Below are 20,625 nucleotides of genomic sequence, written 5' to 3'. Positions count from 1 at the left end.
AGGCTTCTGTGGCATATCTTTAATGATATGCAAGCCTCCTGGCTTGTTAGCTATGTTTTAGATAGGAGAGATTGGAGGTCTCGGGTTGAGTTTGTTGTCATCTCTCTCTTCACTCTCTGTGGGAGCTAAGCAGTGTGATGGATTAGACATAGAGAGTGTCCACGGGTTTAATCGCAAGTCCAAGGCAGCCTGGTGAGATGGTTTTAATCATATTTGCCTCCTCATTACCCTCCCGTCTGCTGCCTTAGTGTTGTGCTGGGATATCAATGGCATCCAACATCCAACTTAGTACACCCCCCCCAAGCCTCCCACAATCTAGGAGTGTTCCTTATGATGGCTTGGTGTCAATTCAGATAGTTTTACTATACATGCTGACGAGCACAATAATAGATTGTCACACTGACAAAAAAAAGACTAAATTCTCTTGAAATATATATACATATATACAACCATGGAAATGATGCAGCACCATCTAAAAATGTTAATAACTATGCCAAGTGGATGTCCCTCTCACTTGATATTTTGAGATGAAAAATCATCAGACTTTGAGAAGTAGTAACGTCTCCATAATATGCAGAGTAGTGACCTTGATTCTAGTGTGCTGGGGATAGACAGCTGGCACTTATCACCAAGGAGACCCGCTGGAAGTGTGCCGTGTGACAGTGATGCCTATCACTCATTTATCCGTGACCTCATCCTCCTTCACGAACATTTTAGCAAACGCAGTCTCCCAGCATCTAAACCTTTGAGGAGGTGTCATGTCAGACTGTCTTCCCTCAAATTGTCTTTTTCATTCTTTAATCGGTGATCCTTGAGCTGCACGTAAGTCTCAAAGCAGTTAAGTTTGACTCGGATTTCTCTTCTTTTCTGTCTTTGTTTTTTGGTCCTGGGGCCAGTGTATTTAAAATGTAATGGCACAGCTCAGAGTCTGAGTGGTGTTTTGTTGTTGAGGCATATCAAAGAGTGTGTTGTTCCTCTGTGGTCAGGTTTGGGGACGGGGATTTAACTTTAGCAGCAACACCTGAGAAAAGTAAATACTTCAATAGTGAGAAAATTGGTGGCTATTATAGCCTGGCCTCTCTTATGCCATGCCTTGGCTGTTGACAGAGACTTACCATAACTCCCCTATAATTTGGTCATTCCCTCTATTATCCTGCCTTTTGTATTTTTCCCAGAGTAAATCATTCTTTTAGCCCTCTTTGTCCTTTTTCAGTTTTTTTTTCTTTTTCACTGAACCTCCTTGCTTGTTGCAATAAGCAATGTGAGGGGGCTAATTGCATTTCCAGCAACCTTGTTAATGATGGTGTTATAATGGCTTTCAGCTATTATTGAATTGACTTTCAACATTGCCATTTTAGTTTACACAACTGCCATTTGCTTAAAAGCTTCGCCTCTGTTCCTCTGGACAAGCTGGCATGGTTTAATGTGTGTGTGTGTGTGATAACAGTTTTATTTCTGTAAATAAAATGACTTCCCAGAGGACTCCATGGGGACAGATTTTTCAAGTGTGTTTTGGCTTCAGTGCAGTGCATAATATTTTATGAAGTGTGCAGGTGTCACTTTTGTTTAGGGGGATGAAAACTTTCAAGTATGTAATCAAGGACCATTAGTGGTTTGTGTTTATATTTTCACATTGTGTCAAAGAGGGCAGGGGAGTCTGGTGGACGCTAGCTCTTGGAGGCGTGGCTTACTTTTTAGCCGAGCGTGTCGAGTGAAGGAAAAAAACAGTTCTTCTTTTCAGACACTGCAAATGCACATAGTTACTGTTTATGCTAGTTATGTAAGCTTGATTTTTATTTACTTAATTTTTTTTTTAATTGATTAATTAGGCAACTGTTTCCTGTCCTGACACCAGAGCTCTAAGGCTATATGATGGGTATAAGCTATTTTCTGGTTCTGTTTGTTTTTGCTTTGTATCAGGGCTATGGCAGACAGTCAAATTAGTCTTTCAATGACGATTGTGGCTTACAAAATGTATGGAAAGAAAATAGTCAAGATAAAACGCTTATTATGTAGCTCTTTGGACTTGCAGTAACCAGATGTCTTGGATAAAGGCCGCTAAAAGGATATGAAAACTAACTGAAGAGGTTTACAACATCCAATGTTGCCATTTCTGTGACACTGTTAAATGGTGAAGAAATACAATCTTCAGTTTGTGCAGTGGATGTCAGATGCGTGGGTGGGGATTCAGTGTGGTCCTGGGCACATATGCTTTCATGTTGTGATAAGACTTTAGCCACAAACGTCCATGACCGCCTCTGAATTTGACCTGAACAACTGGATCTGAATGATGCCTCACTGAATGTGCCCTGAGTTCGTTCACACCTGCGCTTAGCGCTGTACACTTGTGATCAGACCAGTCAGGATTCATGTTAATACCAGAGCTGAACAGTGTCTAACAAGGACAGTACATATATGGGACTTAATGTGGCCAAATGTAATAAATACTTTAAGTTCAGAACTGTTATTAGGTAATGAAAATAACTGAGATTATGATTTGAACCCTAAATGAGCAGCTATACTTTGTATACTAATGACATCTATTAGTCATTCGAATTAGCTTGATTTATAGTAACATTTATGCAGTTTTTGCTGGTACAACAGTAATTCTTCCCTGTGTGGGAAAAGTGAAAAGTAAAAATTGACTAACTCCTGCCAGTATTTTGTCAGAGGTGTTCTGATCTCTGCATGCTTTGCTGCATTAGACAAGCAACTACATTGTTTTTTTCTGTTGATTTCCGAATCAACCACCACCAAGTGTCTGTGAAGCAAAGAGGCATATTGAATCATGTCAATGTTGAGTCACAACTGCGAAGTGAAGAAGTTTGTGTCTTTTTGATAGCTTTGTAACGGTTATTCACTCAGTCACAACGATTGCGGAAACTCAACAAATGCCAAATCAGGAGAGATACAAATGACCACTTTTTGTCAGAGTAAAGGAGGAGCAAAAACAGAAAGTAGATTTTTTATTTATTTTTTGGTTTGGTCTTTATCTCTGAGTGCAAGCTTCTCTACCGAGGCAACAAAATCTGTATGGAGAGTTGTGATTGATTGTAGATCGCAATTCTACCCCAAGATGCTCCCACCAATATCCAGATTTTCTTAATTTTAGAGGAACTGCACTTTAGTTGGACTTTAGTTGATCTAATCTATCTTATAAAGCCAAAGGTATTCCAAATGTGATTTTATTAGCTTGCTCCTATCAGAAAAATGCCATAAGTAAGCAAACATCAACACAGTATTGTTCTATTCTCATGCCCCCAAAATAAACTCATTTGGATCAGACTCTGTCATACTCCTACACTTATACCCAGTTCCTCCACTTTTGTTTAGTGCCTCTTTAAGCTAGTGCTTTTATACACAGACCTGCATTCGCAAGCTCTGACTTAAAACATCAAATGCTGGTCTACAGTTCAATGCAATAAACCATGAAAAGGAGTGGGAAGCAAGCTGAATTAATGACTACTTTTATCTCTCTGTGATTCCTCCAAGACAAATCAGAGAGCGCTCCGAAAGAGAGATCATGTTCTCACCTCTCTCCTTCACTGCTCCCCATTCTCTGTTTCCTTTAGCTATTGATAAAAGGAAAGCTCTCTCACTTCTTCTCGCTGCACAGTAAACATGCTGTACATCTTTTTTTTTCTTCACTTTTTTACTCGGTAATCGCTGAGGCTTATCCCTGATAAGGTGTAACACTTTGAAATGTGTATAAAAAATTTTTAAAAAAAAAACCTTGAAGGTTATCGATCTGATATTTTCTTTTCCGACTATGTGGGATTTGCTAGTATGTACTTTGAATAGATGTAAATACAAACCCCATGTGTTTGTGTATTGAATATTTCTATGTGACCATTTCTGAGTATACTGTTTCTTATGGCCTTCAACGTATATGTGTGTGTGTGACTGACAGTGGTGCCTGTTGGGTGTGACAGTGTGACAGAGTGTGCTGATCCCTTAGCCGGTCCTGCATCACTACATTTCTCCTCTGTCCCACTTGGCTTCATTCATCTCCAACTCTGCATTTATCTTACTTCTCTCCCCTCTGGAAAAAATATGTCTTAGTTTTCTTAACTTCCTGTCTTTCAATATCCTTAAAGCGTTTATCACTATTACCCATTCCACAATCTTCGTCTCTCATTCTTCGTCACCGTGGGAATGAGACAGTTCTCCCTGCAGAGGACAGCAGAGTGAGCTGATAGTCCTCAACAACTGTGCTTGGATACTATTTCCCTCTTCAGCCTTGGTTTTGTACCTTTGTCAGTTGAGAGAGAGAAACATTTTATCTTTTTTTGAGTGAGAAAAATAAATAAATGGGCAACAGGGAGGTCACGAGATGTGTTCGAACCTGAAAACAGGTTTCGGTCACTATTTATTTTTGATGATAAATCGACTGCTTGGCTCTCCCTTTTTAACTGACCAACCTTTCTTTCCATGCACTGGCCGATTTAAGGCTTCACTGATGAGATGATAGGTCTCAAGTGAGTCCAGGTTTTAAAAGCAGATTTAACTTTTCTGCTTCATGGTGTGCTTGTCATCATGCTAACTCATATGCTTCCTTGCACCCTCTCCCCTCCCGTGACCCAGAAACCACTTTCATCCAACATCATTGAGGATAACTCCATGGTCAGATCTGCCCCGTATTTTTAAAAATGTATAATTCTGTTATACGAGCAACAAAAACTTTCAGCTTGTCTAATATGTTTGTATCTCTTAATCTACAGTCGCAAAGCCATTTAAAGTTCAAACTATTTCAGTGTTGCTCATTGGCTCTTATTAAATAAATACAACCCTCACTTTTCATGTTAACAACTGCCTTTTTGTCACTTCCTCTTTTAACAGCACTCCTAAAGGGTTCGGTAGCTGTTTGTACAGAAAACGCTGTAATTTTGAAAGTGACATGATTCCCCATTCCTGTTTGGTATGGCTACTTGACAGTTCTGGGCTTCCTTTGCCATTTAAAATTAATAATTTCTTCATTGGGTGACATTTCTATCTCAAAGCTCATTTACTATGGGGTAAAGATGTGCTTAATGGGGTTTTGCACATTCAGTCTCGCTGAAGAGACCTATTTAAAACTGTCTGGATCACAGAAAACAGTATGTGGCACCAAACTTATATATATTATGTAGCACTAACTTTTGCCTCCATAAATGTACAAGTTATGCATGCTTTGCGCACTAATGCATCCACATGCCATCACTGATGCCCTCACTGTATACTGGTAACATGACAGATGGTCCCTCTCCTGTTCAGTGTAGAGCATGCAGCATACATCATTTTTGATAGAAAATCCTAATTTTGATTAATCAAATCATACGACAGTTTTTTACTGTGCCACAGTTAATCTTGAATGATATCAATTATCTTATAGTAGTTTTATCTTTCATTCGTAGATGTACTGATGAAGTGTATTTACTGACAGTGTTTTTTGGTCCCTGAGCTCATATAGTCATTTCCACTGCCTAATTGTGTCACTTTTTGAGATTTTTTTTTTTTGTATTTACTGTTACAGTAAATGAAATCGTCAAATGTGCCTGCACACTTTAAAAAAATTGTAGAATGAACGGCATCAATAAGAAACAAGAGTTTAAAAACAAGGACTGATGAACATAAAAGCATATATAAGAAATTAAGATGAAAGAGCCTTACAGATGATGGCATAACATACAGTATGTTTAAATTCCAAGAGATAGAAATGGTGCCTCCCAAAGCCAGCTTAATGCTTGATGCACCTGGTCATTGTATATGAATTACGATGTCATAAAGTACCACAACCATTCATACTGATGCTTGAGGCAACTTCAACCCAATGCAGTCATTGGTTTGCTGGGTTGAGAACAGTGTCTTTGAGCGAAGCACAAAAAAAGTGAAAAAGAATTTTAAAAATATATATTAATCACTAAGATTATTTATAACAATTTAGGCCTTTTATAGGTCATTTATTTGTGATTTTTGCTTCATGCCTCAGTTGTATATTACCTTTGCTTTTGCCCTTTAGATTTTTTTTTTTCCAGGCTGGAACACTGATTTAATTTTTAGTTGCTTTTGTTTTTTTAGATTTAGTTTTGTTTTTCCTTTTGTGAATGCCTTTATGTTTATCTCCCTGATAATTCCATCCTTTTTTGCAGATGCGTCTTCTTTGACTATGAAAAATGCCATCGGTCTATAGATGTTTTAGTATTTAAAAAAAAAAAATTATTGTCTCCTTTCTATTGAGACTTCTGTTGCCTTTATCTTCTGTTTTTCACTTTATGCCAATTCATTTCATAACCTGAAATATTTTGCCGTCATCAAATGTAAAATGAGTTTAGACTGAGAAAACAATCTAAATCACATGCATAGCATTTATCCTATAGCTTCAGGGAAGCTGGAGCTCAGGACGTGGAGTTGTCATTTTTCTGTCTTAAGGTTGCTGGTTTAATTCCCAGCTTCCACTTTTTTACCATTTCAAAGTATGCTTTGGTTAGATACTGAATCCCACATTGTCCCCCATGTGTTTCTCACTTGTAAATCGTTTTGGATTCGAAAATAGAGAATACAATCCAATATTAACATTCTCGTCTCAACCTCATTGGGTATAGTTTTATGCATCCATCGAGTGCTGCAGTGATCGAATCACCACAATCAAATTGATTTTATACCCTTACTTACAAAGGAATCCCACAAGCCACTATGGCATAACCAATGAAATGCCTGCATAGAGAAGACTTGAATAACAATAATAGGATAGGATATTTGGCAGGATGAGGGGCTGAAGTGTTCCTTCAGCTGCCTCACCAAGCTTTAGGAACTGTCCTTGGTCCTGTAATAATGCAGGTAGCAGCTTGTTTTTGTTGGCACTGTAACATTGTTCGTTTTGTTTTGCTTCTCAGCATTCACTTCTGCACCAGATTGTATAAGTGTCTTTGTGGGCTTTATACTGAGACAAGTATTTTTATCATCTGATATTATCTTCAAATTGAAGGAAGCATACCTTAACACTTCATAGTCCCTGTCAATACTTCTCTTATGTGGAATAATTATGAAAAAAACCTAGCTCTCCAGGGCTGATTGGAAGTATCCTGGATCTGGCTTGGGACATCACTATTAAGTGGCCATGGAAATCTATAAAGTGAAAGAGGTTGCTCCTCTTAATGTTAAAAAAAACAAAAAAGGAAAACTAGGTTGCACACCTGCTCCACATGGAAAATTCCGCTTCGGTTTTCTGTTTGAGAATCACAGCAGACACCAACAGCTAAAGTCCCATATTCATATCCTAACTCCTCTATATGCAAAAGTCCGCTGTGGATCAGATCCCTGGATACCCAAATGTAACTCCAAGGGGCTCCTGACCAAGCTGCATTATGTGACGAGGACTGGAGATGTTTAACTTGTCTCCTCCTTTATCCCCTCTTGTATAAAATAGAGGAGTGGAGAGAAGGAGAAGGAGAGGAGTAAGGAGTGAATGATTATACATTTAACAGGAATATCATAAAAAGTCACTTGTACTTTGTGCTACTTCTTACTATGAAATTTTGCGCTGATTGTAAAACAAGGGCCAGTATTTTATCTTATAGTGTATGACGCACTGTTTTAAGAGAATGTCTGCTGCAAAATATCTGTTATTAAGTAAAGTGGATCCAAAGAATATCTCTGATGGAGGACATGCTGTTAGTTTTATGAAAACTGAGAGAAGAATGAGGGTTTAGACCACTCATGGTTTTATAACTACTTTGTGTGAAATGAGTCCTTTTTTGAATGTGTCTTTTGAATACTGTAATCAAAGCCAAAGTCTGTTTGTTATAATTTTCAGTGATGAAAACGCATTGTTTCTAGTGGCAAAAATCATGCTACACAATAGGTAAGTATAACATAATCAGAAATAGGTTTAGTAGACTTGACAAAATGAGTGAGCAAGCACTACAGTGACAATGCAAATGATGTGCTTCCTTTCAGTCTCGTAATTAGGTACTTCCCGCTCTATGTTTCTCCTGTCTTGTTTTCTCACTACAAGATACATTGTTTGCATTGAAGTGTTTTGTCTTCAGAACATGAATCTATTTATAGCCTACATTATTGCTGCCTATTCCAAATCTTGTACCTGCCAAGTATGGATGCAAAGAGGGAGAACAATGAGAAGAGAACCATCAAAACAACATGCTCCAAACAAAGGTAGGCCAAGGACAGGATAACTTGGGGGAAGGAAATAAAAATGGTCGACAGGAAAGTAAAATGAGAGAAATCTCCTGTGGACCACTGCGGAGGAGGTTAAAAAGGGAGAGCACATGAGGAGGACTAAAGGTGCCACTACTCTCAGGTACTGTCTGATCTGGGGGGTGGCAGTGATGACTGATGGAGAACCACTCCAAGTGAAGGTCATATCCGAAGCTCTGCCATTTTAGACCACTACTGTCACAGAGGAAGGGATAAATAAAGCTCAGATTGTCATGTTTATTCACCCTCTTTCTTTGTGGCTTTGTGGTTGAAGGTAGGGAGAGAGACAGATGAGGCAAGATGAAGAAAATGGAAGGTATGAATGTCATTTGTCTAAGTAGGATTTATCTTATCCTATCTATTTTTTTTACAAAAGCCATTTAAGCACACTCACCCAGATTAATGTTCAATTTTAATAACAAAGACTTGATCCTCTTGCTTTCATGTGTCCCGTCTTTTCATACGCAGCAGCTGATGTTTCAGATTGGATTCCTGTTATTTATTGTTTTATATTATATATTATTATAAGTCTCTCCACTCACCATTGCCACAGCAGGAAAAGTCAGTGATGAAAAGAAAAGGCAGCTACAGCTAAGTAGGATTTTTGTTGTCAGTGTGATTATTTTTACAAGATTGATCATACAGTGGTAACAATCACATAAGCATTTGTCATCAAATCACGCAGAGCCCAAATGAGCGACACAAATTCCTCGATTGCCAAAAGAAAAACAACATCGCAAGAGAGAGCATGTTTATTTTTCCCAGATTGTCATAAGGTTTAAGAAGCAGTCTTTCACTGCACCAGTGTCCCCACAGTCTGGTTACGGCACAGAGCAATTCGCTTGGTGCTGGAACCATAGCTGAAGCTGGAAGTTCAGATGTCCCCCAGGCATGGCAGAATGCTCATGGCCAGACGACCTCACTGCCCAGGCTCTAATATCTGATCAAGAACCATCTGCTGTGGCTGCCAGAGCCCACATGCTCCCCATACTCCTGACCTCTCCAAGGAGAGCCCAATGGGAAATCAAGCTATTAGTGGGCTATTAGAATGACTCTGATCACCGTTTGAAAGGAAATGCAGTACAACAAAATGATATTATCAAAGGCAGGATATAACTTCACTTCTGTAATAATTTGGAAAGAGACCTGATTCTGTTCAGCTGCTCCCTGTGGTTCTGTATCAGGCTTCTTTTTTTTTGTCTGCCTGGTGTGCACATAATTTAATATTTTCATGGTTCTTTATCCCAAATCCTTCTAAAAAGGCAGTTTGGCTGAGAGTATTAAACATTTTTGTTTCAAAACCACAGTGCTAAATTTTTCTTTTCAATCTTTTTTTTTTTTTTTTAATCTCTCCTGATTACTCCTGTTGACAGATATGTGGATGCACAGTGATGCAAAACCAGTGATGCAAAACCTTGGAATATATTTCAATGTGCAGGGAAAGTCTGAGACTCATTGGTAAATGACTGTGTTTCCCTGACAAGCTGTTTTACATGCAGACATATAACATGGGCTTGTATGAGCGAAGCCTTGCAAGCATCAGAGAAAGTATACAGAATGTGTCAAAAGTGGAGTTCACACAAAGTTTTAATGGCCTTTGCGAACAGTTTCTGCTCCTATTGTGTTTCATGCAGAAACATTCACCAGGCCTTGATAACAGTTGGTTAATGGGTAATGTGCCACACAAGAGTGATGCTGCACTTTCTGTTTTCATTTTGTTGCTGTAGTGCAGTAATTAATCCAGCTGAACCCTTTGTGCTCACAAAATAAATGCTTTCCATTTTCATTAATAGACAACTCATTAGCGCATAATGAGCAAGAAGGCAGCACTCCCTGCTCTCCCCATGCAGTATGCAGCAGATGAACATGCACCACACTCGGCTAATTAAAACCTAGGATTGTGTTCTGTGTCCTTGTGTTCCTCCCTGGAAGATGCACAGGCACGTGCCTGCAGAAGATGAGGTAAATGAGTCATAGTATGTAAATGTTTTCACACCAGAGAAACATTGCAAATACTCAGTCATGCACTTTATATTTATGTATATCTGAGCTGCGGGTAATGTATTGTGCTATCACAAATAGCCAATCAGATCTGTAAAGATTAATCTGTTCGATTAAAAGCTGAAGCCATTTTTTCCATCAGCGGTTAATGGGTGTGACAAGCTGCGTGCATTTGTCTGGATGATGGCCTTCGGATGCCTGCGACTTCTCATCTGGACTGCAATTTCGAGCATCTGGCTAAATGACATCCTTTCCTTTTCCTCCCATCACCTGTTGTCACTGGTAGAATAAGTGTGGTGTTGACCTTCTATTTTCTCTGGAGATATGGATCAAAATCATTCAATGTGTGCATTCTGAAGATAAATTCCTCAGGACCGGACACTGATAGAAAGTTTCTTTCATGTTCAGCTATGTTAACATTTAATTTCAAGGATTTATTTAGCTCAACTCACGTGAGCTTTATAATCACTTAGTCTCCCAAGAGTTGTCAACTTCCAGGTCAGTAGTTACAAATGAGTCATGTCTCTGAACATCTGTCACGGGTGGCTTCTTTGCTTGTTAACTTTAAGAGATGGATTCACACGATCAGCTTGTGGGCAGGATATAGAGATGAACAGCTACTGTGTTTAAAATGTATCCTAATCACATTAGAGTGATGACATATCAATAGTGGTAAATCATCTGATGAGTTGCTCATTTGTTCCCACTATATTTTCTGCACATTACTGCACACTAACTGTACATATGTGTAGCTCAAACGCAGAGAGACATGCATTCATACGTATGCATTTTTACCAGCACGCTAACAATATAATCATACACGCACATTGGTAGCATCTTTGGGGGATTGTGTTTTTTCATTTGTTTTGATGAAGTGATGATTCAATATATGGATCCCCTCTTTCAAGATGGTGATAAAATCAGTGCTATATTCTGGTTTAATTAAAATCATTCCCCCAGTGGCCTGCTGGATGGCGACAACTTTAAGAGCTCAGCAGTGGACAGGTTTTCACTAGCAGTCTAATTCAGTCATTGTGTGATGTATATTGTATGTGAAGAATCGGGGAACTGTTCTTTAATATTACAAACACTAACCGTGTGCCGGCTGACTTCCTGGCTGGAAAAATTAATTTGGTGTGATTTTATGGATAGTTAGTTTTGTCCAGCGTTCATATTGACTTTTTTGGCCTGGGAAGTTTACCAAAAGAACCTTGGAATTCAAAATTGTGAGATTTACAAAGTCGAGCAAATTAGCACGTAGTTACAGATCATAAATCGCGCTGCTGGGACTGTGCTGTTATGTGAATGACGTTCTAAAAACACACAAATCTATGAATGTTTGCACAACCAGCTTATTTCAATAATGAAAAATATAAAGCAGTCCATCAGAAGCAAATCAGTGTAGAGTCCCCAACAAGCAGACAATCTGACAATCAGGAGCAGACACATGCTGTTATATCACAGGACATAAACGCTGTTTTTACATGTTTAAGATCAAATTGAACGAGGCTGTTTATTGGACTAAATGAATAGACGAACTTGCTCTTACTTACATCATCAGACTTCATTCTTCATTTTGACTTAATTCAAATTAGTTGTTTTTGTATAGTTCAGAACTGGTCTGCACACAAATTTGAGGAGGACTCCTAAAAAGCAACAGTTTACCCAATAACAGTGATACGGAAAAGCTTTAGGGCTTTCCAACAGCCAGCTCTCACCATAGCCTGCTGTTCTCTCCTGATAAGTCAAGAAACAGAGAATATCCCAGAAAATGATATGACTTATACAATAAATATAAACCTACTCAGTGTCACTGCATCCTTGCCATTTGTTCCATTACGTTTCCCAGTTGCAGAAATGATGGTGTTTCTGTCAAAGCAAGACAAACCATCACGAACCAAATCAAATGAAGAAAAAAATACAAGGAGCTTCTAGGTTTTTTTTTTTGTTGTTTTGTAAATGACTCCTCCGAGTTGGAGATTGGCTGTCATAGATTTCCTCCAGTCAATTACGAATAACGCGCTTTGGCAGCCATTATCTTTTGGTAATGTCTTCTTGCTTTCCATGTAAATGAACATGAATAGGGAATCTTTGTTTGCACACTCTCTCCTTCATCCAGTGCTGCACAGCCCCTGGACCTTGTTGGCGCAGCAGTTCACAGCCATGTCAAGTGCAACATTTTTTTGTGATCGATAAATAATGGATCAATCTGTCGTGAATTGTAATTCTGTATAATTCATTTGAATATTCCCCTCACCAAATTGTTTGTATTCTAAGACAAACTAAAAATACATATATATCCAAGCACAAAGATCACTGTCTCCATGCCTACCATTTGCGTCATTAGTAGATATTGATAATAACTATTTTCAACAGAATTGGAGCCTGTTGCAAAGTAATAGTAAATCAACCCTTAAATCTTCCCGAGCAGCAGTTAGAACACAGACTTGTTTCCTCTTATCTCTCAAACAAAAAAAAGTTTTTTGAAAGATTACCCCTTAGCTGGAGCTGCTCTATAACATGTGTGTGTAAAGATTATCCAGCTGTGTTAGTGACAGTTAGCAAGTTTGAAAATGTGTATTTGTAAAGACGTGAGGAAGATTAAAGACAAACGATAAAAGGGGAAAAAAGCAGAGGTGGAAAACGCTGCTCTCTTTACTAATGATGAAAAATCTCACTGTTAGAATTGACTTTAGTCTTGTGGAGTAGGATGGAGCAAGGAGAATAGACAGAATAAGCTCAATGGTCATAAAGAAAAAAGGCATTCTCAGTCGAATTGAGGCTTACCTCGCATGTCATGTACTTTGTTTTGATGCTCACGTGACAGCTGGTACAAAATGGTTCACTCTGTGCAAAAAGTTGCTGACAGAAAGCAAATGCTGGCTACCATCTCTGGTGCAAAGAGTTTATTTGTTTCAACTTTTGCAGCACCACACTTTTTGCACAGCTTGGGAACTTTTGTGGTATTTGTTTTGTGAGAGCATGAGCGCATGAAAACGCCGATTCAACCAGACAGATACAGAACAGCAAGTGGATCTGTTCAAAATACTGTGCTCTGACATAAGGTAGTGATGTGGCAGCTGCATGGGTTGCTTTATGCCAGTTTCTCCGTTCTACCATCAAGTGTTTCAAAATTAAACTTCCTCCTGCTGAGGCTGGATGAAGTATTTTACAAAACGAGGACAGTTGGTGGAATAATAGTTATAGGTTTATTCAGATTGTAAAATTTTCTATATCACCACCAAGTGTGTCGATAATCGCCACATAAAACACTCCTGGGATGAGAATACAATCTGAATTTAAGAGTACTTTTGAGAATAACATGGCACACCTTGATGCATAAGCACAAACTAAAAAAGCTGATTTTAGGGAAGTGAAGCTGGGCTCTTTTATAGGGTTTTGTTTTATAAGTTACCTTGTGAAGTAGTTATCTGCTAAATAACATCATAAATGTCCCAACATAAATCCTCTTAATGGTGCTGGTTTCCAGTTGATTTGCTCAGGATCTCTGTTACATCCACCACACCTGCTGTGTGAGGGCAACGGTGTGATTGTTCTGCATTTGCGTTTGTACGTATTTACTCATGAGTGCCACTGCAGGCTTACTTTACTTGGAGCATTCACTAATACAAGCAAGCATACTTCCTTCTCTGCGGCTTAAAACAGATAAGTACAGAGTAAACGTAGGCTTTCATTTAGTGATATTTCAAGTTGATAGTTTTATAATTTTGTGATCTTTTACTTTTTCCTCTCTGAACTGTCCTTCTTTGTAACGTATCATAAAGTAATCTCTGGGCAAATAGATTTTTATCAGTAATCAATCTTACAACATCAACACATATTCTGTAATATTTGCTGTTTAGCTGCAATAGTTCTATACAATCTTTTTCAGTCTTTGCTCCTTGACTTGTTCTCCTAGACATTATCTTATATTACAGTTTAATTGTAAAGATGTATATATTTGCCTTAATGAATGACAAATCACATCAGTGCCAGTCTGCCGTTCCATCTCTGTCCTCCCATCTACATCTTATTTTCAACCTCTTTGACAATGGAATGCTGACTTTCTACGGGCAAAACAGCTGGAAGATGTTTATTTCCTTATTTTGTAATTTTATCTTCAAAACGCAGCTTTTAGTGTCCTCGGGCGTGCTTTGGGCCAGTCTTAACTTTACTGTGCTTAAATAGATACAGGTGGGAAACCCGTATTGACATGTGCCCTATTTTACATAATAGTCAAACCCATAGGAGTATTGCTGTGAATGCATGGGCCCATAAAAGGCTACTCACATATTCAGAGCAAATTAGTGCCCAAATCCATGTAAGCTATTGAAAGCTCAGAAGAAATGCAATAATCAATGATAGAGGTTTTCTTTGCCTCTCTTAACAGCAGACTTATTTGTATGTGCCGACATTAATCAGCGTGATGTCTTAGCTCTGACCCAACAAGTTCCAGACAGGAAGAAAAGGGCTTGTGTTCATTATTTATGATTACCTAAATAATTTTAAGAAAACATGTTACCATTTTTTTTAGATTTCTTTTATCTATATTGACTCAGTATACTGAGAGTAAGTGGCGAACGGTGTAGCTCCCTGCTGTTTACTGAAGGTAACTGTGTGCAGAGGCAATTAATTAAAGCACAATTTAAATTATGGCTTGTCACATTCAAATTAAATCTGTTAAGTCGTTTTGTCTCCAGTTTTCACACCCATAGGAAGTGGAGGCTGTAAGCATTCTGCTTTCTGACTGTTCCATTCTTATGAACATTGAATTGCTTGAGGGAATTTAATCAAATTCAGCTCAAACTTGAATTTTTACAGATTAAGGGAAGTTTTGATGATCAAATGTCAATGTGAGAGAGATTGGGACCATGCATGTTTCACATTTGGTCAGATACTGCATTGTGACACGAATATTTGATCATTTCTCTTCATGAGAGTTGAAGATTTTTGTGGAAAATCTGTAGTTTAGATTATACAGCTTCAGTAATGTTACATCTGTTTAACAAGTATCTAACAAAAATCCCCAAAGCCTTCATTATACATATTTTATAAGTCTGGATGAACATGAATGTGCATTACAACTTCACTGTTTGGCAAAGGCACCCAGCCAGGAAACAATAACTCTTCTTTTGTCAGATTTGGGCTGTTTTCCATAGGGCTTTATCTTCTCATGATAATGAATTGTGTATCGACTGTTCTGTTCATTAAAGTGAGCCAAACTGATCCTGTCGAGTTCATACCTCTGAAATGCCTCTAAAAAAAATGTTTCTACAGCAACAGTCTTGTACTGTTAAATTTCCACTCTTTTAGGGCATGTCAAATCTGAGCGGTTCAAGAATAAGTGGAACGTCTGTCTAATATCCACCAGTTGCCAAGGTGCAAGGTCTTGAAAGATTTGTGGTTCTGGCTTTCATTTTGATTCCTCTAAGCTCTTCAGGCAGCAATGATAGATCCAGTGGGTTTTGCTGAGGCTTGACATAACTTTTAATTTTTTTATTTATTTTTTTATTCATAAACATTGAATATTCTGTAAAAACTCAGATTCTGGCATGTTTAAACCTTTTTAGTTGGGCTGTCAACTGGTCAGATGAAGTGGACCCTCCTCCAGCTCTAAGGTTTTATACATTAGAACATAATGACAAATAATGTCCCTCTCACAGTGCTTTAAAATGTGGTAAATGCAGCCTCAGGTGAACAACAACACATGGTGTATTGCACAGTGTCATCATTTATTTAAATCGTATCTGTTTTTAAATATTCTGTGACGGATTTACACACAATAGTCTAACTTGGTGAAATGAAATGAGTAAAAAAATATATAAAAAAATAATTAAAAATTGGCTTCTACATATGTATCCACCCACTTTGCTATGAAGCCCCCAAAAAGTTCTGGTGCAACCAGTTACCTTCAAAAGTCACATAATTAGTGAAATGATGTCTACCTCTGTGCAATCTAAGTGTCACATCATCTGTCAGTATAAACACACCTTTTCTTAAAGGCGCGAGAGACATCACACCATGGAGACCAAGGAGTTCTCCAAACAAGTCAGGGTTGGGTTATAAAAAATATCCTAATCTTTGATGATCCCCAGAGCACCATTAATTCCATCATCCTCAAATGGAAAGAACATGTTATCACAACAAAGCTACCAAGAGAGGACCGCCCACCAAAACTCACAGACCGGGCAAGGAGGGCGTTAATCAGAGAGGCAGGACAGAGACCAAAGGTAACCCTGAAGGAGTTGCAGAGCTCCACAGCAGAGATTGGAGTATCTGTCCGTAGGACCACGATAAGCCGTACACTCCAGAGAGCTGGGTTTTATGGAAGAGTGGCCAAAAAAAGCCATTACTTAGTGTTAAAAAGGCATGTTTTGAGTTTGCCAAAAGGCATGAGGGCGACTCCCCAAATGAATGGAGGAAGGTGCTCTGGTCAGATGAGACTGGAATTTAACTTTATGGCCACCAAGGAAAACTCTATGTCTGGTGCAAACCCAACACGTCGCATCACCCCAAGAAGGCCATCCCCACAGTGAAACATGGTGGTGGCAGCATCATGCCGTGGGAATGTTTTTCAGCAGCAGGGACTGGGAAACTGGTCAGAGTCGAGGGAAAGATCGATGGTGCTAAATACAGGGATATTCTTTAGCAAAACCTGTGTCAGTCTGCCTGTGATTTGAGACTGGGACAGAGGTTCACCTTCCAGCAGGACAATGACCCGAAGCATACTGCTAACGCACCAGGGGTTTAAGGGGAAACATTTAAATGTGTTGGAATGGCCTAGTTAAAGTCCAGAAGTCTAGTTCTCAATCCAATTGAGAATTTGTGGTTAGACTTGAAGATTTCTGTTCACAAGCGAAAACCATTCATACCATTCATAAAGGAGCTGGAGCAGTTTTGCCACAAAAATCCCTGTGGCTTTGATGTGGCAAGCTCATAGAGACTTATGCAAAGCGACTGTTGTAATTGCCACAACAGGTGGCTCTACAAAGTACTGACTTTAGTGGGGGGTGGACAGTAGTTACCTCAAGTAGTTTGGTTTGATCCCGCTCTGATTAAATCTCACAAGTGTTAGCTTATTTTGAAACCAAGATGGTTTACACAGAGTTTGTAATTGCTGAGTAATACTCAATTCATTTTGGGAATGAAAGAAAGACTCCTGGGGCTGGGAAGGTTAAAGTTCAAGACAGTACAATTACAAAAAAGCTGAACGAGGGTGCTTTATTTAGAAGGCTTGTCAGGAGAAAACATATTGTCCTGAAAAGAGATTGGCAGCAAATATTAGGTTTGCAAGACTGTACAGTCGAGACAAATTTCAAGACCTCTGGAACAATATCCTTTGGACAGACAAGACTAAAGAAGACATGTTTGGCTAAGCACCAGCACCGCTTTTAGTGAAAATGCAATATCAACATAAGCACCTCATAGCAACTGTCAAGCATGTTGGTGTAGGGGTGAAGATTTTGGCTTGTTTTGCAGCCACAGTACCTTGACACCTCGAGTTGACCATGAACTCTGCTGTATACGAAAGTATTCTAGAGTCGAATATGAGGCCATCTGTCTGACAGCTAAAGGTTGGCTGAAACTGGGTCATGCAGCAGGACGATGATCCCAAACACAGTGGCAAACCTACAACAGAATGTCTGAAAAAGAAAATAATCGAGGTGGTGCAATGGTCCAGTTAGAGTTGTAATTCTGTGGCGGTTCTGTGGCGGTACCTTAAGAGAGCTCTGCATGAATGAATATCTGCAAAGCTCAATGAACTGAAGCAACAATGTAAAGAAGAGCTGGCCAAAATTCCTCCACAATAATGTGAGACTGATAGTGTCATACAGAAAATGATTACTTCAAGTTATTGCTACTAAAGGAGGTTCTACAAGCTGTTGAATTAAGGGGTGTCCTGAGATTTTAACACACTTTTTCTACATTTTGGCTTAGTCTTGCAAGATTAGACAATGCCATGGTGCAATTTGTCATGTGTTGTTCATCTGGAGTTTCATCTAATTTAAAGACCCGGTAACGACCAAATGATTTCTTATGGTGTATTGCTAAGATAAAAGAATTCGAAAAGGGTGGACTTTTATTTTGAACATATGGTGTATGCTGATTTGAATGTCCATCACATGGTTTTTCCTGTTTAAGATAGTTAAAGAGAGAGAGAGAACCAATGTTTTATTTTACATCTCTGTCAAATAGGACAAGTAAAGGGATAATAAACAACTCAGGGTGTATTTGGGGTTTCACTTGTTTACTTACATTTTCATTTTCTAGAATGCTGGAGGAAAAAAATACATGAAATTGGGTTGATCGCCACAGAGAAAAGAAGCAATCAACATCTCTCTCCACGGCATTTATCTGTTTGGGTTTTTCTTCAGAGATGTATGAAAAATCTTAATGATTGGAAAATGCACTTTGTGAGAATAGTCCACCAATTCCTCAAATATAGGACTTGACTGAACATTTATATTTTATGTTTATGTTTATGTATTTAGCAGACGCTTTTATCCAAAGCGACTTACAAATGATGTAGTATTTGGCATACTGTAGTACCCCCAGCTCCCAAAAAGAAAATTACAAAAAAATGTAGGATGGGGGCCAGTGGTTGTGACATGTAATATTTTATCAGCTATTCAGCTACTCTGAGGCTTTTAATAGTGGTGAGATTTTGTAAGCCTCTGGTCTGAAGAGGAAATGGACCAAGGATTTTCTTTTAGTGATAAGGTTGACTGTACTGGGCTGTGAGTGCTCCAGTAACTAATTATTTGAAGCCTCTTCTCAGATTAGGCTTGACGTGCACGGTTTATGGACAGCTGCATAGCAGACAGTCAGACCATGTAATAACCAAAGTGCCAATATTTGCTCAAATCCATTGTAACACCCCCCAAAACAAATGTGTGGAAAGCTCTAATGCTCAGTCCAATCCCACGGCACACTGCCTTGATAAACACCTCCACAATGGACGGCATCTTTACTCTGACAATTAGGCAGAGCTTTGGATTATCACTTCCTCAGTACAGCACATCACAAATCCATCCGGATTCAATTATTCCCATCCCATGTCGGTCGACATTTGGGCCATTTTGGCACATGGCCAGAAGAGAAACGTTCAAAGGATTTGAACAACTCAAAGGACAAAGTTAGGAAGAAAAAAAAGTTTTTTTTGTTTTTTTTACTTGATCTATTACCCCTGTGAGTCTGTTAGACCTAGATGGGAGCTTACCTATCCTTTCTTTGTTTTAGATTTGTGCTCCATTGAGAACAAGTTGCAGAAACTCCACCTCTCCAGTGAAACCAACAATATGATTCCCCCTTTTTGGGTCAAGAAAATATTTCATTTTTGTCTGTCTTGCAGTACCTCTGTACCTTTTTTTTTTTATTTTTTATTTTGTTGATCTATTAGAAAATATGTAAAAAAAATCAAGGGTATCAGAGGTCAAGAAAATCGCATCTCCTTTCTCAAGGTCTCTCTTTAATGTCTTTGCTCATAAGCTTTTTCTCTGTTTTTTGTGCATGCTTGTTTGTGCTTCTCAACATACCTCCTGCATGTTATAGCTTTCTTTTGAGTGGTGTGTCACCTCAACACTATGACCACTTACTTCCTTTCATGTGGTACATTTCCTTCCTAGCAAATGGGTAACAGTGATTGTCATCACCTACATTTTTTTGTGGCTGCAACCTGTCAACTTCTAAAGGCCCACTTATATTTATATATAACAGTCTGTGTCCCTCTCGGCCCCTGTAGTTGGTTATTTCTTCAACATACACTTTTGAGTTGAGGCTACACTTTGAGCAAATACTGATTACCTGACTACAATCAATTTCTTGACATGGAGGAAAATGCACCAAAAATGATACATAGCAAAGAAGTGCGGATGAAAGGCGCAAACAAGCTCTGCACAGAAAATTCCACGAACAGTCCACAGCTCAAATTATTCCACAAATTTCTAACACTGCCCCCGAAAGGCAGCAGAATGCTGTAACATATGTTAACGAGTGTTGCAAAGACATAATGCAGAGTCAGCAGTACGAAGTATTCTGAAGACTTATCTAATTGCTTTGTGTGTCTTCTCTTTTTTTCTCTACAGGTACCACAGTATCATCACAAAAAGGTAAGACAGCAGTCGATCACTCACCTTTGGAATCCCATACTTTTGTCAGATGAGTGGTGCGTGCATTTGTTGCTCCGTATGTTTGTGTGCGTTCTCAGTTTTTGCTAATGAGATGAAAAATATTTCACGGATTTGTTGATGTTGATTTCAAATTGTCATTCAGTGTTTTTGTTGCAGAACGAATCATTTGATTACAAGTCAATCAGGCACACCCACTGATACTGACTAAATTATCCTGCAATGATAGACAGCCCACATTCTGTGTTTATGGATTGCCTTTTGTATATTTTATGTTAAGAGTAATCACATCTCTGTTTAGACT

At 38.7% G+C, this 20,625-nt stretch overlaps 1 protein-coding gene across 1 annotated transcript in view; it reads left to right on the top strand.

The window, feature by feature from the left end:
• LOC140272016 (cadherin-4-like) overlaps positions 1 to 20,625 on the top strand; it is a 238,752-nt gene that overhangs the window by 90,142 nt on the left and 127,985 nt on the right. The window contains exon 3 of the mRNA XM_072367321.1: positions 20,280 to 20,303. Within this exon, the coding sequence (XP_072223422.1) occupies positions 20,280 to 20,303 (24 nt within the window). The remainder of the gene's footprint in view (positions 1 to 20,279; positions 20,304 to 20,625) is intronic.

The sequence above is a fragment of the Leuresthes tenuis genome, unplaced genomic scaffold, assembly GCF_036924035.1.
Source record: "Leuresthes tenuis unplaced genomic scaffold, fLeuTen1.0.hap1 SCAF_16, whole genome shotgun sequence".
NCBI lineage: Eukaryota > Metazoa > Chordata > Actinopteri > Atheriniformes > Atherinopsidae > Leuresthes > Leuresthes tenuis.
This window is presented reverse-complemented; position numbering and strand designations above follow the sequence as displayed.